Below are 21,808 nucleotides of genomic sequence, written 5' to 3' on the forward strand. Positions count from 1 at the left end.
AATCTCAGCAGAGTCAAGACTGATGACTAAAGTACCCTTTTATTCATACAGATGGACTCCTAATGTCATAAATGAAGCAAACCAAGCAAGGCAGTGTGGTAAAATTAGCACTGCCAGTACCCAATATCATTTACAGAAGTCAATTTCTCCTACTTTGCAGTTGTTTGGATGGGTGCTCTAAAGAGAAACTGTTCAGACTGAAAATCACATTTCTTTCTGACATTTTGTACCCACTATCACTATAAGTAAGACTGCTCCTGCAAAAATGGACCCATGTAACTTTATGTCTTTGAGTTGCCCCATTGAACTTGCAAAATAATCTATCCATCCATCCCTCTCTCTTTGCTCTGACAAAACAAGTGTGAGTTTTGCCCAAGTGAGGAATGCCCATCAGGTTCCATCTATTTGTTAATGTTTGGAAGGAAGTTTTTACCCTGACCTCATAATGTGACTCTGCAGAATTCACCAGCTCAGATTTCATGCAGAACTGAAAAACAGCAGAATGATACAATTGAAAATGTAAATTGGGATATTTTCATAGAGCTCACAAGGCCTGCATGCTGATCAGCTTTCCAGGCTAGTGGTTAACATGTCAGGAGGGGAATAAGGGGGCGGGGGGAGGGAAAGGGATGTAAATCCAGAATTAAAAGTGGTGTTTTACTGCTAAGAAAAAAATCTAGCCCTTTCCACTGTAGGAGTGCAGGTGGCCTTGGTAACACATCTGGTATAGTCCTGCTGTGCAAGGGGAGGAGCTGGAAACCAGGGGCTTCTGCAGAGGGTAGCTGAAAGGCCCGATATCTGTGACAGTTTATACAGAGGGAAAGAGGACAGTCCGAGGTGGTCTGATCCTGTAACATAAGCATCCTCTAATTTCCCTCTCACGTGATGGGGTTGCATATGCCTGTTGTTAGGAGGAGGATTGCCTCTGCAAGCCTACCTTCCCAGCTATCTGGGTTTGGCATTAGACACTGGACCGGAACCTAAATGCATTGCAAATATAAAGTTAAGCATCTAAATAGCTTCCATTGCATGTGTAGCAGATAGTGGCAGATGAATAAAAAAAAGCTGACAGCCCACATCCTTCCAGGGTTTTCATCAGTGCCATGCTAGTCACAACCACCAAGCATGGTTACCAGCTTGCTGAAAGCTGCTCAAAGTGAGGGCTATTGTTTCAACACTGCCAGTTGCTTAAATAGGGAATTTTTTATTTTGCTGTGTTTCAGATTCTTTGAAGTGTTTTCACAGCTGCTGTGTTTGCATGGCTTTCACTGGGCCTGAGGCTTGATCCTGACAGGTCCTATCGAAGCCACACATCCCATTGTTTACAAACAGGAGCTCAGTTGTTCTTAGGGCCAGGCTCTTTATGATGTGGCTGTGGTGACCCTGAAGAACTAGGCTGACCTATTCTCTGCTTATTATTGCTCAGCTTATTATAAAAAGGATGACCGATCAAACTGAATCGATCAGCTAGTCCACATTCAAACGGCACCTTCTTTACCTGCATAAACATTTTAAACCATCCATTTGGAAGCTCTGTGGAGCAGCAAGGTAATTTATCTACTCATTTAGGTATTAAGAATACCTACCGAGATGCATGCAGGGATTAACAATAAAATATTCCATGCAAACAACTAAGGTCTTAACAAAACAATTGCACTAACACTGAAATAATTCTTTTGTACTAGGCCTTGCAATACAGAGAAATGTGATCAAATCCTACCCTGGATAATTAGCAAATATATCTTTTGTGCATCTTTTGCTATTTCCTTGGGAACACAGAGCTACATAAACGGAAACCTACGCAACGTCCGATATCAAACTCTGTTTTAAAGAGGCTAACGACTGGAACAACAGGGTGTGACATGTTACAATTCAGGTGCACAGACAGCTATTTGTGGAACCTAGTAGTGCGACATACGGCTGCCGCCTCTGCTGCTGCTCCTTAATTTATCCAAACCTCAGACTCACACACAAGTGTTAAAATAATCTGATCTCTTTACTAACAAGATCTTCCTGCTGTACAAACATTTGTCCTACATTCATTTCCAAGTCAAATGATTCGTCTTGATTGTAAAACAATTTAGGTGCCAGGCAGCTTTTACATTCCTCTCGTCTTTTATGACACTTTCCTTTGAGCACCAACCTTTATTTCCCAGGTGCCTTACATACCCTGATCATCAGAACAGCTTTCCTGATGTCACGAACTCCATCATAAACCAAGCGGGAGGCATCTATGAATTCATTCTCTTCAAATGGCTGCGGGACATTCGCACTCAATGCTTCAATGGCAACCTCAACTTGTTCAGCAAAACGTGGCATAACTAGATTAAACAAAATGAAAGGCAGTATGATTACAGACCTTCTTTCATGTATATTCTCCCCTGCCCTTGGCCATAAATCCTTTCCAGCGGGCATGAAACATGCTGCTGTCATAGTTTCAAGACACAGAAAGGAAGGTTCATTGACTGGATTTGTGCTGACTTAGAGGTGTGCAGGGCATTCTGTCACATTTTGTGAGAGAAAGAAAACAATGTAGTTACCTGTAATTATATGACAAAGAATTAACAACTCTTTAACAAAGAATGACTCACTGTCATTTTAAAGTCTCTAACTCATCTCATATGTCAGTTAAGTACATTCAAAAGCATGCCTAGAAAATTACAACTTGGAATTTATGCTAATACAATGTTATTCATGCAAAATGACCAAAATGCGATTTAGCCGTTATTCAAATTAGTTAACAAACCATAGTGTAACTCACAATGAATAAAAAGTCGTTCCCCCCCACACCCCCAAACCCAAAACATTCTTAGACTGCAAAAATCTGGTAAATGTTATTTCTGAAGGTATGTAAGTCCCTGCTTCTTCATTATAGTAATGTTTATATGATGAAAGACATCAGCAGCTGTAAATTAACAATCCCTTCCAGGTATTAATGACTGGGGTATATGTATGCTCTAAGAATACACACATAATGAATATATTCATTATTTATTTATTTTAGTAGTTGATAGATATTTCTATAGTTTTGTCACTGGAGTAATTGTAAAATCTTAGGGTGCTTCCCCGCTTGTATTGCCAATTTTGATTGGGTGTATTCTTGGAGGTTTCATCACATGACATAAACTTTAATTAAAGATTAATCTTTACCCTATTTCCAACAAGCACTTACCATGGAGCAAAAGACTGTCACAAACAGTCCATTGAATTCACAGTCATTGGTTCTATACAGAGTAGCAAATGTTCCCAGTATCAGGGTTTTTTTCGGCTAAGGCCAAATTCTACATACATTTAAGTACATGAGTAATCTTGCTGGGTTCTAGCCCACGAAAGCTTATGCCCAAATAAATGTGTTAGTCTCTAAGGTGCCACAAGGACTCCTCATTTTTGCTGATACAGACTAATACGGCTACCACTCTGAAAACTATTCAGATGCTTAAAGTTAAGCACATACATAAATGTTAGTAGGATATAGATATAGATATAACAAATATAAGCAATGCATGACTGATCAGTTCCCATTGGTTTCATGGATTGGTTTCATGGATTGAGGTGAATAGATTTATAAATATTTGGCCATCTTTACTGATATATAGATAATCATTATTTGAATTGTGGTAGCACCTCGGAGCTCCAGTCATTGACCAAGTACCCTGTTGAACTAGGTTGTTTACAAACCCATGACAAAAAGACAGTTCCTGTCCCAAAGATCTTACAGTAACATCTAATCCTTTTTCTGCTCTTTTATTCTTTTTCATCCCCTTTATTTCTCACCACCAGCCCAATCCTGCCATCTGTATACATGAGAAACTCCCAACAATATTACTGGGAGAAATGATCTCTTATATTTAGAAGAACCACCGATAGCAAACACAGACTCATCTTTTCCAGTTCTGAGCTTTATGCATGATTTAATTTATTCATTCTAACCTGAATTTGGCATGAGAAATTCTTATATTAATTGGTATTCATTAGACACAACTCACTTTAGTGGAACCTGTTAAACGAATAAATCAACTCAAAATATAGTTTATTCTGCCAACCCCCAAAATATATTTTATGTAAGAAGATAGTGGAGCTTTCTTTAATACATATAAATTAGGGATGGAAAAGACCTATAAGGTCCAGACAGTTCAGACAATGTAGGATTCTCCTCCACTGTATATCTGAAAGCTTTCTCTGATTCAGTTTGAAGTGAATTAAATGAAGAGGCATCTACCGCTTCCTTAAGGAGACTAACTAGTGCATGGCCAAAAAAAGCTCATCGATGGGATTTTTTTCCCCAAGTGAAAAAATGTTTTCTCATTACTTTATTTCTCCATTGTAATTCATCCCCCTGCTTGTAATATATACTGCAATTTATTTTTATAGCTGGGCTATATTTATTTATATAGGTTTTTTTCCTTAAAGCTTCACTTGATCCATGGAAATTAAACACCCCGATGCATGGAAATTAAAAAAAAGATGGAACTCTGTAATGTGTATTTCCAGCTAGCCTGGCCATCAGAAGAGACTCACTGAAATTGTAGCTTTACATATGTGGACTTCAGAGCATATTGCCTTGGAGTATTTGTAAGGGATTATTTACTTGATAAATTATGACTGCTCCTCTGGTATCATGGAAATATGTACTTTAAAACATTGAAAAGGCAGCTGTGCCTGCTTTGTTCAGCAGAAGAGCCTAAAAAATGTACATGGTAAGAAGCACTTCTCACCATAGAAAGGCTGCATATTGAATTTTTGTTTAAAAGTTTGAAACTCACATATTTACCCAATATACCACAATAGAACCCATTATTGTGCATTTCTTAGGACTAAATTGTTAAAGTAAGCAATAGCTCTGTGATAGCCCAGACAGGAGCTAGACTGTTCTCACAGGAGAATAGGGATCATTATGTCTACAAAAATTCTTCAGCTACTGGAAGCGTGTAACCCACATTAACCCAGTGAAAGTCTCTGTTCTCCCTATGCTGGCTAAACCGTGTGTAGAAGTTTATGAATCAGCTACTATTGTCACTAAGTTAAAGGACACATTTCCTTAGCTGAAGCATGTATGGGTCCCCACCTTTAAATTCAGAGGTTGTTCTGGGTTCAAGCCTCACAGATGGTCTCTCTCCAGGTGGTAATGCAAATGAGGCAGCAATTGTAGAATTAAGACTGTTAGCTCAGAGGCTTAGTAACAGATTCATAAACATCTAGCCAAGGGATCGGCAACCTTTGGCATGCGGCTCATCAGGGAAATCCTCTGGCGGGCCGGGATGGTTTGTTTACCTGAAGTGTCCGCAGGTTTGGCCGATCACAGCTCCAACTGGCCTCAGTTCACTGTTCCAGGCCAATGGGGGCTGCGGGAAGCAGCAGCCAGCACATCCCTCGGCCCACGCCGCTTCCCGCAGCCCCCATTGGCCTGGAACGGTGAACCGCGGTCAGTGGGAGCTGCGATTGGCTGAACCTGCAGAAGCTGCAGGTAAACAAATCGTCCCGGCCCACCAGCAGATTTCCCTGACAGGCCACGTGCCAAAACCTGCAGATCCCTGATTTAGCACTAGAGAGGGACAAAGAGCCATGTTTTGTTATCTTTGGAAACATCCGTGTGCTTAACCCCTCTATAAGCAGCAGGGTTTAAAGACCTTTTGGGATGGCATTAGCCAGAAGCAGTCCTTGCACAAAATATACAGTTGTGATTGGCTGCTATGTGACAAAAGGCACTTATCCACTCTCAAACCATTTGTACTCTGCCACACCTGACAATAAACTGTCCCTTAATGTCAACTATCACACACACTTTAATTTGCCTTTTTTAAATGCAGAAAGTTATTAAACTAAATTTGGAATTGCTTGCTTGCCAAAATGCATTTTTAAATCAATGCTTTAGTTGTGGTTGATGTGCTGGACAAGCAGAAAAAAACACATTAAACTAATAATGTCTTATTTCCCATTGTTTCTCTGGCCATACATTATTGTTGAGCACAGTAATGTTTTTTGGAAATTGAGGGAAGAAACCCATTGCTCTCCAGTTCAGGCTTTCGGGCCACACTTGAAAAAATGCTATGACAGTGATATTTGGCAAGTACATACCTTTATTGCATTTATAAAACCCACACTCTGCATTTCAGTCTTACATCTGTAGAGACTGGGATTTTCCTATGCAGACAGCAGAAGTCAAAAGCAAAATTCAGCTGGAACCATAAACATTTTGATTGGGATTTGAAGTTCATGGGTGAGTGCGACTAGGAATTGGTTCAGTTTATTTAGTACAGAGAAGAGGCAAAAAATGGGTTTAGTTTGACCCCAACAACATTTTTTTGGAACTGCCACTGAACCAAAAGAAATCAGATATTCACACAGCTCTAATCTTGACCTTTACTATTTCTTCTAGGTCTTTGAGATGTGGTGATCAAAAATGAAAGCAGTATTCAGGGTATTCATGAATACCCTCATTAATGTACAGCCTAACATCTTATCCATGGGCTGACTGCTGCTGTGCATTGAATAGATATCTCCAACAAGCTGTCCATAATAATGACTAGATATTTTTGAAAAAAGAAAAGGAGTACTTGTGGCACCTTAGAGACTAACCAATTTATTTGAGCATAAGCTTTCGTGAGCTAGAGCTCACTTCATCACGAAAGCTTATGCTCAAGTAAATTGATTAGTCTCTAAGGTGCCACAAGTACTCCTTTTCTTTTTGCGAATACAGACTAACACGGCTGCTACTCTGAAACCTAGATATTTTTGCTGAGCGGTTACATTAACTCAGAACCCATGAGTGCGCATGCAAGTAGATTAAATTACTTCTCTATTTTGTGAAATTGAATAAAATTACCTTTCTTGAGGTCCTTCTGACTTAGTCTTTACAGCTATATCAGTATTTTCCTTCCAGCAAATTTTGCTTCCTCACCATTGACCTGTTAATTAATATATTATGCAACACTGGCCACAGTGCTAACAACAGGGCATCACAGGATTAATCTTTTCCCATGCTTTGTTCTGGCCATTTATTCTTTACTTCTTATCTCTTAAACTATTCTTAATTCACCAAAGGCCTCTACCTTTCACCCCCTGGTTATCAGTTTCTTAAACAGCCTCTTGTGAAAGAATATCAAAATCTTTAAAAAATCTAAATACATTAAATTATATCCACCGAGTCTCTTTTTGTATTACATTTATTTTTTAAGAAGTTATTTAAACAATGATAGCAGATAAGGAAAGTATAATTTAACCTTACAGAAGCCCTGCTGATTTATCAGTCTCTTGTGAGACTCATTTACTTGTTTTATAACTCTATGTTGAATGGTTTTCCATTCTATTCCTCGTAGCAGTGAAGCATAGTACTCTCTGGTTTATAATTCTCAGGGTCACAATAAGGACTGTTCTGAAATATGGGTATAATGTTGGATATACTCTAGTCTTTTAGTATAACAGCTGTTTGGAGTGATAAATTAGATACATCTGTTAGTTGCTCAGCTACTTGGATCTTTAGTCGCTGATTCATCAAAGCATTTAAAAACGTGGTTCAGTGCTTTGTTGAATCAGTGCCTTGATTTCCTTCAGAATTCTTGGAAAAGAGCCTCTGGTCCTGAATGTGATGAAACTCAGAAACTGAAATATGGTCAACTGAAGCCCAACAAAATAAGAAATTAATACTGATCACTTACAAATATTCGTAATCCTGGAATTTTGTAACTCTGCCTCCCACTCTGATATCTCTTCCACCACCCCATCTAATATGGAGCTCATCTTCTTTCCTCCCAAACATTCCTCTCTTTTCTGTCACTGCTGACAAAATTCACCATTACCCCTGTTAACTCATGGGGGCATCTTTGAAGTCTTGCTTACCTTCTCCCTGCATGGCCAGGCCCTCAGCAATCACATTGTTTTTTCTCTTATGATGCATGTCTCCAATTTGCCTTTTCCTTTCCACCCACATTTCTTGGTAAACCTCTCTTGCACATGTTCTCCTATTCCTACCTATCTATCTTAGATACAATTTCTCTCCTTCACTCCACCATTCATTCTCCTTCTCTTTTTAGCCTCTGCAAAGGCTCCCCTCGTTCTTCCTTATACATTTCAGTCTTCTGACGTATAAAAAATTCTACTGCTTTGGCCTCATTTCATACTATAACTAACCTGTGCTCTCCTTAGCCTTTCTCCAAACTTTCCCTTTGCCTGCTCCGCAATCTTTGCCTTCTTCCACAACATCTCTAGAGTTTGCACAGCTTCCATGTCAGTATTCACCAAGGTCTTTATCTAATGCTCATTGAAGTCAATGGGACTCTTTCCATTGACTTCAATGAGTGCTGGACCAGGTTCCTTTGCTCACTTTCAAACCACTGCTAGATATCCGCATGATCTACAAGGCTGAGCTTAACTAACATCCAAATGGAAATCCACCTACTTATACCTGTGTTGACTGTATGGTGTTCTCTCTATATCTTTAGATTTTATGCCCTTTATGGCAGGGTCATGGTTGTGTGTGTTTATCTTACTTTTTACATTGATGGTGTTATATAAATGATAAATAATGATATTGCAATATGTCAAACAGAAATGAATGAATTTCTGCAAAATAAAAAGAAAAAAAATAATTATTTGTTTTATTACACAAACAATAACAACCTGGCAACTGATAGCTACACCTATTATCAATTGGAATTAGTGGCATATATGTGGAAAAAAATACTAACACAATGACAGGTTTCAGAGTAGCAGCCATGTTAGTCCGTATCCGCAAAAAGAACAGGAGTACTTGTGGCACCTGAGAGACTAGCAAATTTATTAGAGCATAAGCTTTTGTGAGCTACAGCTCACTTCATCAGATGCATAGAATGGAACATATAGTAAGATATGGTAACTTCCAACTTATCTGTAAATAAGGTCAAAACAACAGACTGGACTTCTACATAGATTGCTTCCGTCGACATGCACGGGCTGAAATTGTGGAAAAGCAGCATCACTTGCCCCATAACCTCAGCCGTGCTGAGCACAATGCCATCAACAACCTCAGGAACAACTCTGACATCATAATCAAAAAGGCTGACAAAGGAGGTGCTGTCGTCATCATGAATAAGTTGAAATATGAACAAGAGGCTACTAGGCAGCTCTCTAACTCCACATTCTACAAGCCATTATCCTCTGATCCCACTGAGGATTACCAAAAGAAACTACACCATCGGCTCAAAGAAACTCCCTGAAAAAGCACAGGAACAGATCTGTGCAGACACATGCCTAGAACCCTGACAGGGGTATCCTATCTGCATGTCGATGGAGGCAATCTATGTAGAAATCCAATCTGTTGTTTCGACCTTCAGAACGGAACTAGCTGTCAACTTCAGCCCCCAACTAAAACCTCTCCAGCGCATCATCAAAGGTTTACAACATGTCCTGAAAAATGACCCTCACTCTCACAGATCTTGGAAGACAGACCAGTCCTCGTATACAGACAGTCCCCCAACCAGAAGCAAATACTAACCAGCAACCACACACCACACAACAAAAACGCTAACCCAGGAACCTATCCCTGCAACAAAGCCCGATGCCAACTCTGTCCACATATTTATTCAAGTGACACCATCATAGGACCTAATCACATTAGCCACGCCATCAGGGGCTCGTTCACCTGCACAACTACCAATGTGATATATGCTATCATGTGCCAGCAATGCCCCTCTGCCATGTACACTGGCCAAACCAGACAGTCTCTACGCAAAAGACTAAATGGACACAAATCTGACATCAGGAATCATAACATTCAAAAACCAGTAGGAGAACACTTCAACCTCTGAGGCCGCTCAGTAAAAGATTTAAGGGTGGCAATTTTGCAACAGAAAAGCTTCAGAAACAGTCTCCAAGGAGCAACTGCTGAGCTTGAATTAATATGCAAACTAGATACTGTTAACTTGGATTTGAATAGAGACTGGGAGTGGCTGGGTCACTACACATATTGAATCTATTTCCCCACGTTAAGTATTCTCACACCTTCTTGTCAACTGTCTATATGGGCCACCTTGATTATCACTACAAAAGTTTTTTTTCTCCTGCTGATAATAGCTCATTTTAACTAATTAGCCTCTCACAGTTTGTATGGTAATTTCCAACTTATCTGCATGTATATATATATATATATATATATATATATATATATATATATATATATATGTTCCATTCTATGCATCCGATGAAGTGAGCTGTAGCTCACAAAAGCTTATGCTCTAATAAATTTGTTAGTCTCTAAGGTGCCACAAGTTCTCCTGTTCTTTCTTACTAACACAATGTTCACAAAGGTAAATACATCTGAGAGATACTTTAAGTTGTTATAGTTATTCTTAATAACCACTTTCTGTTCTATTTGTTGTAAAAACAAAGCAGAGCTAACTACACAGGGAATAGCTTGTAATACAAACAAAACTAAAATCCATGCACTATTGTAGAATGTGGTACAGGACAAAACAAAAGATTAAACTCTGGGGCCTTGTTTTCCCACTGCAGATAACAATTAACATCTATTGAAAGCCATATGAATTTTGCTTTTATATTTCTAAGAAGTCATTTAGACTTTATGTTTTCATGGTTTTTGTCTTAGATTTCTGCAACTGTCATGAAGTGGGAGTCAAGCATCTGCTTTGTTTTTAAAGGGAAATGAAACTATGTCATTATTCAAGAGGATTTAACCAGCATGTCCTTAATTAATGCTAATATCAAAGACACTGGGGGCATAAATGTGATCAGAACAGGCTCTAACAAGCACAAGAATAAAGGTCACCAGTCAACTAAACACAGCCAAGAAAGCAGGGAACAAATGAAACATATAACAACAAGAAAAAAATTCGTAACAAAAAAAACCTACACATATCAGGAGATTTTTTTTAAAGTCACCATTAAATTAAAATGAAGAAAGGATGGGTTATGGGTTATAAAGTATTCAAAAAGAAGATCATTAAATGAAATCTAGAAATCAGGTACCAAATTCAGATCTTGTGTAAGTAGGTGCCACTTTCCTAAAATCAAATATGAAATCTGTCTTCAAAAATCTCATCATACTGCTGCTCAACAGGTTGAAATCAGGGTAACTCCACTGAAATTCAGTGGAGCTAGGCTGATGTAGGCCAGCTGAGGATCTGGTCCAGTATCTCTTTGAACACCCGGTTTAAAAAAATGCACAAGGCTCTGGTACCCTGAAAAACTATATTTTGTAATTTGGGCTTTTATAGTTCAACAGCCAGATGCATTTCTTGAGCTGAGTCCTCAAAGAGTAAATAATAATAATCAAGGAAGTGTTCAGTGCTATTTTTTCTCTCTCTTATCATTTAAATTAGTTTCCCTGAGTCTACAAAAGCTTCTTCCTTTAAAAATGAATAAATGTTCAATTAAAAAAGATTAGGGACTTACCGTAGTGTTTCACACTCATAGCTATCGAATCCAGTTGGATCCCACATTCATGTCTAAGGGCAGAATCTGTCCCTATATTATAATAACACTTTATCCTTCCATCACATCTTCTCAGGATCCCCAAGTGTTCTACAGACATTACTAAATTAAGCCCCATTGTAAGACATGATAGTAATATAATTTAACAGACGAGGAAACCAAAGGAAAGAGTTGTTAAGGGATTTTGCGTAAGGCCCCATAGTTGGTCTGTGGCAGAAGCAGCAACACAACTTGTGACTTTAGTGAACCCAACTCTGGAGGGAATGAGAGGGCACAGAATTGAGTTAGGAGGCCTGGGTTTTCCCCTCAGCTCATCCACTGACTTATTACGTGACTTGGGCAAGTCATTTCACCTTTCTGTGTCTCAATATAATAATCTGTAAAGCAGGACTAATCATACCTTTGTAATGTGTTTTGAGAACTGCAGATGGAAAAACACTACACTGTATAAGTACAGAATACTATGAGCCAGATCCTCACCTGGTGTAAATCAGCGTAGCTTCATTGACTTGCACAGTGCCAGGATTTGTGCCTGTGTTGTTTTCTGGCTCACAGTCATGAGTGCTTCCACTGAAATGCAGCTCCTATTCTTCAGTGTTTTGCTTTCTGAGCAGTGGCACAGAGGCCAACAGAGAGAGAGAGAGAGAGCTGAAAGCAGAGGACTTTGACTGGAGATCTGTTGGAGGAGAACAGAGGCAAGCAAACCCCTGTTCCATAGTGGCTGTGAGTGAGTTCTTGAGAGTGTGAGGTTGCATCTGAAAAAGTGGGGGTTTTACCCACAAAAGCTTATGCCCAAATAAATCTGTTAGTCTTTAAGGTGCCACCGGACTCCTTGTTGTTCTTGAGAGTCTGTTTGTTTGCTTGCTGGTTTGCTATCAGTTTGCAAAGTCTGGTAGGGGGCAGTGTGTACGGAGAGAAGTAGAGCCTTTGATTACAGCTAAACCTTGATTAGGAGACGGGGCTTCCTTGCAGCCAACTGGCCAGCCAGCAGAACAGGAGCCATACCTGTATGTCTAAAGTGCCACCCGATAGATCCAAGGAAGAGAAGATCTAAGGTTAGGAGATACAGCTAGAAACTATGGTTGAGTTTCAAAGGAGATTTGAGCAGATGATGAGGAAAGTGGCCAGTGGAAGCATGTGACTATGAGAACAAAACAGAGGGAAAGACTGGCTCGTGAAGGAGAAATAGACCTGAGGAATAGGTTTGGTGAGTCAGAAAATGAAGCGGAGAGGCAGTCAGTACCAGAAGATGGGAGAGCAAGGAAGAAGAGAAAGTGTGAATAGCCCTACAAGGAGAGGGGAATAGACCATGGAGATAGCCAGAGTTTGGAGCCCCAAGAACTCTCAGAAATTGCAAGTGAGAAGAGAACACAAGAAGACTTGCAGTCAGAACGAGTAGAAGCAGGAGGCCTGCCAACAATCAGTGGGGCCATGAGACATTTGAGGTACTAAAGGAGCACTCAATGAAGACAAGGCAGTTGCAGAGAAGCTAAAGGAATTTGTCGCATGGGTCTTCATTGCAAAGGATGTTAGGGAGATTCCTACACCTGAGCCATTCTCTTTCGGTGACAAATCTAATGAACTGTCCCAGACTGAGGTGTCAACAGAGGAGGTTTGGGGACAAACTGATACATTAAATAATATTAAGTCAGCAGCACTAGATAGTATTCACGTAAGAGTTCTGAAGGAGCTCAAATATGAAATTGCAGAACTGCTAACTGTGGTATGTAACCTATTGCTTAAATCAGCGTCCATACCAGACGAATGGCGGATAGCTAATGTAACACCTATTTTTTAAAAAGGCTCCAAAGGCAATGCTGGTAATTATAGGCTGGTAGGCTAACTTTGGTACCAGGCAAATGGATTGAAATTATAGTAGAAGACATAATTATCAGATACATAAATGACAGTGATACATTGGGGTAGAGTCAACACAGCTTTTGTGTTGTGAAAGGGAAATCCTGTCTCACCAATCTATTAAAATACTTTGAGGGGGTCAATAAACCTGTGGACAAATGTGATCTAGTGGATATAGTGTACTTGGATTTTCAGAAAGCCTTTGATAGCATCCTTCACGAAAGGCTCTTAAGCAAAATAGGCAGTCATTGAAAAAGAGGGAAGGTCCTCTCATGGATCAATACCTGATTAAAAGGTAGGAAACAAAAGGTAGAAATAAATGGTCAGTTTTCACAGGGAGAGAGGAAAAAAGCGTGGTGCTCCAAGGATCCGTATTGGGATCAGTGCTGTTCAATATATTCAACATATTCATAAGTGATCAGGAAAAAGGGGTAAACAGTGAAGCGTCAAAAGTTTGCAGACAATACAAAATTACTAAAGATGTCAAGTCCAAAGCTGACTGTCCAAAGGGATCTCACAAAACTGGATGACTGGGCAACAAAATGGCAGAGGGAATGCAATGTAGACAAAAGCAAAGTAATGCATATTGGAAAACAGAATCCTAACCAAACATACAAAATGATGGGGTCTAAATTAGTTCAATGTTCAATGTTCAGCAGCAGTAAAAAAACCCTAACAGATTATTTGGAACTATCAGGAAAGGAACAGATAATAAGACAGAAAATATCATAATGCCATTATTTAAATCCATGGTATGCCCACACCTTGAATACTACCTGCAGTTCTGGTCATCCCATCTCAAAAAATGTTATAGTAGAATTGAAAAAAAATATATAAAGAAAGGCAGCAAAAATGATTAGGGAACAGCTTCCATATAACAAGAAATTAAAAAGACTGGCACTGTTCTGTTTAGAAAAGAGATGACTCAGGGGGGCCATGATAGAGGTCATGAAAATCATGACTGGTGTGGAGAAAGTGAAGAAGGAAGTGTTATTTACCCCTTCACATAACACAAGTACCGGAGTCACTCAATGAAATTAGTAGGCAGCAGATTTAAAACAATACTTCTTCACACAACACACAGACAATCTGTGGTACTTGTTGCCAGAGCACGTTGTGAAGCTCAAAAGTTCAACTGGTTTCAAAAAAGAATTAGCTGAGTTCATGGAGGATAGGTCCATCCGTGGCTATTAGCCAAGATGGTCAGGGATAAAACCCCATGCTCTGGGTATCTCTGTGCTCCTGACTGTCAGGTACTGGTACTGGATGAAAGGGAATGGACCACTCAATAACTGACCAGTTCTGTTCATTCCCTCTGAAGCATCTGGTGCCAGCCACTTTCAGAAGACAGGATACTGGACTAGATGGTCACTCTTATGCTCTTATGTTCTATTCTTTCCTAGGTGTAAGGCTGGTGGGTCTTAACCACATGCTCAGGGAATACTGATCACTGTATTTAGGGTTGGGAAGGAATTTCCCCACAGATCAAATTGGAAGAGACCGTGGGGTGGTTGGTTTTTTTGGGTTTTGTTTTTTTTTGCTTTCCTCTGCAATGTGGGACACAGGTCACTTGCTGGTTTGAACTAGAGTAAATGGCAGATTCTTTGTAACTTGCAATTTTTAAATCAAGATTTGAGGACTTCAGTAACTCAGCTTGAGGTTATGGGCCATCTACAGGACTGGGTGGGTGAGATTCTGTGGCCTAAATGTACAGGAGATCAGACTAGAGGACCGTGACTGTCCCTTTAGGCATTAAAGTCTATGGATTTATAGTCACAAATCTACTTCCATCTTATGAGAATAAGATAAGCAGTGACTTTGATCTTGAGGATGGAGCAGGGGATTGGAATTAGGGAACTGAGTTAGGAATTAGGGAACTAAGGTGCCACAAGTACTCCTTTTCTTTTTGCAAATACAGACTAACACGGCTGTTCCTCTGAAACTTCAGCTCCAGCGCTAACTCACACTGTGACTGGAGTGAAATCCCTTCGTCATTTGGGCCTCCATTACACTATTTGTAGTCTGAAGGTGACCATGCCATTGTGAAGCACTTCAATATCTACTGACAAATAGTGCAGTAATTGGTTAGATAAAAGTGGTATTAATCTGATTATTGCTTTAGTTTCCCCTAATTGTGTTGTCTTCAAGATATACAGTTTTCAAAAAGGACACTTCAATACACTTCCACTAAAGAAGGAAGTGGTTAGAATGCTAACCTAGTGATCAGAAAACCAAGGTTCAATTCCCTGCTCTGCCAGAGACTTTCTGTGTGACCTTGTGCAAGGCACATAGTGTCTCTCTATGCCACAGCTCCCCATAAGAAAAGGGGGTTAATAGCAATGTGCTCACCATGATGTTGTGAGGATAAATATATTAAGGATTCTGAGTTGCTAAGATGCTACAGTTATAGGGGACATAAAATTATCTGAGAGAGAGAATGTACAGAATGAACTGAAATACAGGCTTTAAAATACAGTATCTGTAATCTGGAGTCCTCTTTCTCTACAGAACAGCAACCAGGTGCAGTTTTTCCCAGACCTCACAGAAGGGGTTGGAAAAGATGCACTTAATAGAAAGCTATTATCACTTTGTTATAATTCAGGCTTTATTAAAGAACACGTTAACTATGCCATGTAAGTGTTTAATGTCCCTGTTGTAGATCCATTTTATTGTGTTTTTATCATTGTAAATTTGTTCTATGAAAGATGAATTGGACACATTTTACATAAAGTTGGGCCAGAAATGTTAGCATAATAAAAAGTCTGAAAATTAATTTTGTTCTATTTAAAAATGAATTCATATTGTTCAGAAATCGCTCAGTTTACTAATGACAGGTTTCAGAGTAGCAGCCGTGTTAGTCTGTATTCGCAAAAAGAAAAGGAGTACTTGTGGCACCTTAGAGACTAAAATTTATTTGGGCATAAGTTTTCGTGAGCTACAGCTCACTTCATCGGATGCATTCAGTGGAAAATATAGTGGGGAGATTTATATGCACAGAGAACATGAAACAATGGGTGTTACCATACACACTGTAAGCAGAGTGATCACTTAAGATGAGCTATTACCAGCAGGAGAGGGCGGGGAGAAAACCTTTTGTAGTGATAATCAAGATGGGCCATTTCCAGCAGTTGACAAGAACGTGTGAGGAACAGTGGGGGGCAGCGGCACTGCTATGGGTACCCGCATGGCCCCAGAGTATGCCAACATTTTTATGGCTGACTTAGAACAACGCTTCCTCAGCTCTCGTCCCCTAATACCCCTACTCTACTTGCGCTATATTGATGACATCATCGTCATCTGGACCCATGGAAAAGAAGCCCTTAAGGAATTCCACCATGATTTCAACAATTTCCATCCCAACATCAAGCTCAGCCTGGACCCGTCCACACAAGAGATCCACTTCCTGGACACTACGGTGCTAATAAGCGATGGTCACATAAACACCACCCTATACCGGAAACCTACTGTCCGCTATTCCTACCTACATGCCTCCAGCTTTCACCCAGACCACACCACACGATCCATTGTCTACAGCCAAGCTCTATGATACAACCGCATTGGCTCCAACCCCTCAGACAGAGAGAAACACCTACAGGATCTCTATCAAGCATTCGTACAACTACAATACCCACCTGCTGAAGTGAAGAAACAGATTGACAGAGCCAGAAGAGTACCCAGAAGTTACCTACTACAGGACAGGCCCAACAAATAAAATAACAGAACGCCACTAGCCATCACCTTCAGCCCCCAACTAAAACCTCTCCAACGCATCATCAAGGATCTACAACCTATCCTGAAGGACGACCCATCACTCTCACAGATCTTGGGAGACAGGCCAGTCCTTCCTTACAGACAACCCCCCAACCTGAAGCAAATACTCACCAGCAACCACACAGCACACAACAGAACCACTCACCCAGGAACCTATCCTTGCAACAAAGCCCATTGCCAACTGTGTCCACATATCTATTCAGGGGACACCATCATAGGGCCTAGTCACATCAGCCACACTATCAGAGGCTCGTTCACCTGCACATCTACCAATGTGATATATGCCATCATGTGCCAGCAATGCCCCTCTGCCATGTACATTGGTCAAACTGGACAGTCTCTACGTAAAAGAATAAATGGACACAAATCAGAAGTCAAGAATTATAACATTCAAAAACCAGTCGGAGAACACTTCAATCTCTCTGGTCACTTGATTACAGACCTAAAAGTGGCAAATCTTCAACAAAAAAACTTCAGAAACAGACTCCAAGGAGAAACTGCTGAATTGGAATTAATTTGCAAACTGGATACAATTAACTTAGGCTTAAATAGAGACTGGGAGTGGATGGGTCATTACACAAAGTAAAACTATTTCCTCAGGTTTATTTCCTCCCTCCCCCCCACTGTTCCTCAGACGTTCTTGTCAACTGCTGGAAGTGGCCCACCTTGATTACCACTACAAAAGGTTTTCTCCCCGCCCTCTCCTGCTGGTAATAGCTCATCTTAAGCGATCACTCTCCTTACAGTGTGTATGGTAACACCCATTGTTTCGTGTTCTCTGTGTATATAAATCTCCCCACTGTATTTTCCACTGAATGCATCCGATGAAGTGAGCTGTAGCTCAAGAAAGCTTATGCTCAATTAAATTTGTTAGTCTCTAAGGTGCCACAAGTACTCCTTTTCAGTTTACTAATGAAGACTTTAATGGAAATAAACTTCAGTATATTTTGCTGGTTTGTGAAAGTCTGTTGACCCAAGAACCCAGTCACACTGGACAGGTCATATCTTCCTGTTTTAAATCCATGACAACTGCTTTTTGCTAGAGTTTACATTATTTTGCTAATGAAATGCCCTTTTGAAGCTAATTTTATGGTTAAAAACCTTTGATCTTGCATTGAATTTGCAATAAATATGGAATTAAAACAACCACTTTCTGATCCTCTTGTGTTTCCTTGACTAAGAACTATACAAAGATTTTCTATGGAATCTCACTAATGTCAGAGGACTACCACTCCAGCATCTTCAAAGGCATAGAGGGCCAAATTCTCACTCTCTTTGAACACAGGACTGGAAGTGACCACTTGGGTCATGAAGTCCTGCCGCCAACTAGCACAAGCAGCCCATCCTATACTCCCATTTATAAATGTATCAAACTCTATCTTAAACCATTTAGGTTGTTTGTCCTTCACTATTCTTATTGGAAGGCTGTTCCAGAACCTCACTCTGATGGCTAGAAACTGTCTAATTTTCAACCTAAATTTATTCCTGGCTAATTTTTACCCATCTGTTCTTGAGCCAACATTGTCCTTAAACTTCAGTAACTGCTCTCATTCTCTTGTTTTTTTCCCGTTTCATGTATTTATAGACATCAATCATATCCCCTCTTAGCCTTTGTTTTGCTAGGCTAAACAAGCCAAGTTCTGTTCATCTCCTCTCATAAAATAAGCTCTCTAGTCCAATTGTCCACTTTCTCTGGGTGTATCCAAATATAAGCCAGAGAGGTGTTTAAGGGATGTATGCTGATTCGGGCTAAGTGGCAGGGTATAATATATACTATTATGTGCAGGTCACGCTCCCAAAGGCTAAATCCTCCTTTGAAATGCCCCTCCGTAGGCCAAAGCAAGGATAAATTTCACCAGTTCTGCGGAGACAAAGTTTGTTTCCTAGCCTCCTCTAATTTTGATCATACACTGAAAGATGTACAGTCAGAATCTGGGATTCAATCCTTAATCTCCAGCGAAGGGACATAGAAAGCAGAGCTATTAACATTTCACCTTCCTGGTTTGTTTATGGGGCCACACTGTTCAATTGGAACAATAAAATAATAATAAATTATAATCCATGTATCAATATATTTTGCTAGCTTGCTTTATAGCCTGATTTATATATCAAGAATTAACAAACATGCAACCAGTGATAAAGGATTTGCTATGTTGCAGCAACAAATCTGATTGCTTTACTCTAATATTACAGTCACTTATATTATCTGTTGCTACATGTGTTTGAATTGCTCATTGGTTATTTGTCACAACTGGAACTGTCCTGGTGACCACAAAGCCTAGAACAAATACAGTGGTAAAGAAGTATATGAGTGAGAATAGGAGTGGAAAAATTTATGATCCTGCACATAGTCCTACTATGAAATAACTATGAAATTATATTACTTTTAAAATGATATAATCATGAATTGCCAGTCATTCCAAAGGACTTTCACTGAAATTTTGTTAATTCTGAGGTTTTCTTAGATCTTTGGAGAGGACATGAGGTTTTGAAATTAGCCTTATTATTTGGATTTATTTTTTCTGTACTTTTTTCAACATGTCAGTGTGTCTTTTTTATTGTTTTGTTTTGAAACATGAACTTTAGTCACTAACAAGCAGATCCATCCACACAGAGAGAGCACAGATGCTCTTCTAAATTACAGACTGGAAAATATGGATTTAAACTGGTTAGGAACTTAATGTGTTAGAGAGCTTAGTCAGAATAAGCTTACCGGTTTCTGAGAGCAATTTTGTAGCTTCCAGTACCTTCTCAGTATAAACTCCAGCTTCATAGTTTTCCATCTCTGCATTGATGATGTGAATGACTCTGGCTGCACGGCCACGGATTGCACCTGCAGTTCTGTCCAGTGTATCAACATCTCCCTCTTGGAGGGCGATCACACATTTATTCACATCCTCCAGAATATGGTTTTCTGCAGAAACAACACATATAATTTTCAGTTCATCGCTAGGCTTATACGTGTATACTGCAACTGTTGAGTCATACGGAATAATTTGTCTGTTCCGAGTACTTTTCTCGTGTAATAGAATCATAGAATCATAGCATCACAGAAATGTAGGGCTGGAATGAACCTCAAGAGGTCATCTAGTCCAGTTCCCTGAGCTGAGGCAAGGCACAGTAAACCTAGCCCTTCCCTGACAGATGTTTGTCCAACCCGTTCTTAAAAACTCCCAATGATGGGAATGTCACAATCTTCCTTGGAAGCCTATTCCAAAGCTTAACTATCTTTATAGCTAGAAATATTTTTATATTTTATAGAAATATCTAACCTAAATCTCCCCTCCTGCAGATTAAACTGATTACTACTTGTTCTACTTCCAGTGAGCATGGAAAAGAATTGATTACCGTCCTCTCTATAACAGCCCTTAACACATTTGAAGACTGTTATCAAGTCCCCACTCAGTCTTCCGTTCTCAGGATTAAACATGCTGAGTTTTTTTTAATCTTTCCTCAGAGGTCAGGTTTTGTAAGCCTTTTACCATTTTTGTTGCTCTTCTCTGGATTCTCTACAATTTGTCCACATATTTCTTAAAGTGTCTTGCCCAAAACTGGACACAATCCTCTAGCTGAAGGCTCACCAGTGCTTAGTACAGTAGGACAATTACCTCCCATGTCTTATTTACAACACTCCTGTTAATACACCCCAGAACAATATTAGCCTTTTTTGCAACTGCATCACATTGTTAACTCATATTCACTTTGTCATTCACTACAACCACATATTGTTTTTAGCAGTACTATTTCCTAGCCAGTTATTATTTGCACTTTTTATAATTAAATTTCATCTTGTTGATTTCAGATCAATTCTCCAATTTATCAAGGCCATTTTGAATTATAATAATCTCCTCCAACGGGCTTGCAACCGCTCCCAACTTGGTGTCCTTTGGAGATTTTATAAGCATACTCTCCACTCCATTGCCCAAGCCATTAATGAAAATATTTAATAGTAGCAGACTCAGGACAGGCCCCTGAGGGACCCCACTAGATATGTCCTCCCAGTTTGGCAGCAAGCCATTAAAAGCTACTATTTGAGTAAGAGTTTTTCAACCAATTGTGCACCCACCTTATTGTAATTTCATCTACACCACATTTCCCTAGTTTGTTTCTGAGAATGTCATGAAGGACTGCATCATGTGTGACTAAAACACAACAGCTCACAATATTGTTACCACAGCACTTTAGGCCATTTCCAGGGTATACTGTAGTCTCTTAATAAGGGTACATAATAAGTTATGGTGCTTTACATTCCAGGTCTCCATTTTGAGTCTGAACCTAGGTCAGTACTGACCAAAATTAATTTCTGTCCAATGTCTGTTTGGTGACTTATTCTGTGTTAAATAGGTTGAGTAGGTCTTCTCACCACAAAAGTCACCTACATAACTAGCATTTATTCGCACCATTATTCAGAGTCTCAGCAGAGTGAACAAACCAATGACTTATTTACCATTGAAACAGAACTACCCTTCTCACACTACACATTGTCACTCCAAAACAATCTTGAGGCACAGACGGATCCAACAGTTATTTTAAGGGTAAGTACAGCTCTTGGGATTTCCAGTGTTGTAAATCTGGTACTTTTCTCAAACACTGAAATTCACTTCAAATATCAACTCTTAATTAAATTTAAGAGTTACTAAAATAACAATAAATAAAACTGGAGTATAATATGGCCATACATACTGTATATGCATTGACAAGAAGTCAATATTTAAAAGATTAGTCTGTTTATTACTGAAAAGATTTAGGGTGTGAG

At 39.6% G+C, this 21,808-nt stretch overlaps 1 protein-coding gene across 4 annotated transcripts in view; it reads right to left on the reverse strand.

The window, feature by feature from the left end:
• Positions 1–21,808, reverse strand: part of CTNNA2 (catenin alpha 2) — an 803,547-nt gene that overhangs the window by 56,005 nt on the left and 725,734 nt on the right. For all 4 annotated transcript variants that reach the window (XM_048846332.2, XM_048846333.2, XM_048846330.2 and 1 more), the window contains 2 exons: positions 19,766–19,966; positions 2,170–2,321 (listed from right to left, as the gene is read on the reverse strand). In XM_048846332.2, the coding sequence (XP_048702289.1) occupies positions 2,170–2,321; positions 19,766–19,966 (353 nt within the window). The remainder of the gene's footprint in view (positions 1–2,169; positions 2,322–19,765; positions 19,967–21,808) is intronic.

This window comes from Caretta caretta, chromosome 4, assembly GCF_965140235.1.
Source record: "Caretta caretta isolate rCarCar2 chromosome 4, rCarCar1.hap1, whole genome shotgun sequence".
Lineage (NCBI taxonomy): Eukaryota > Metazoa > Chordata > Testudines > Cheloniidae > Caretta > Caretta caretta.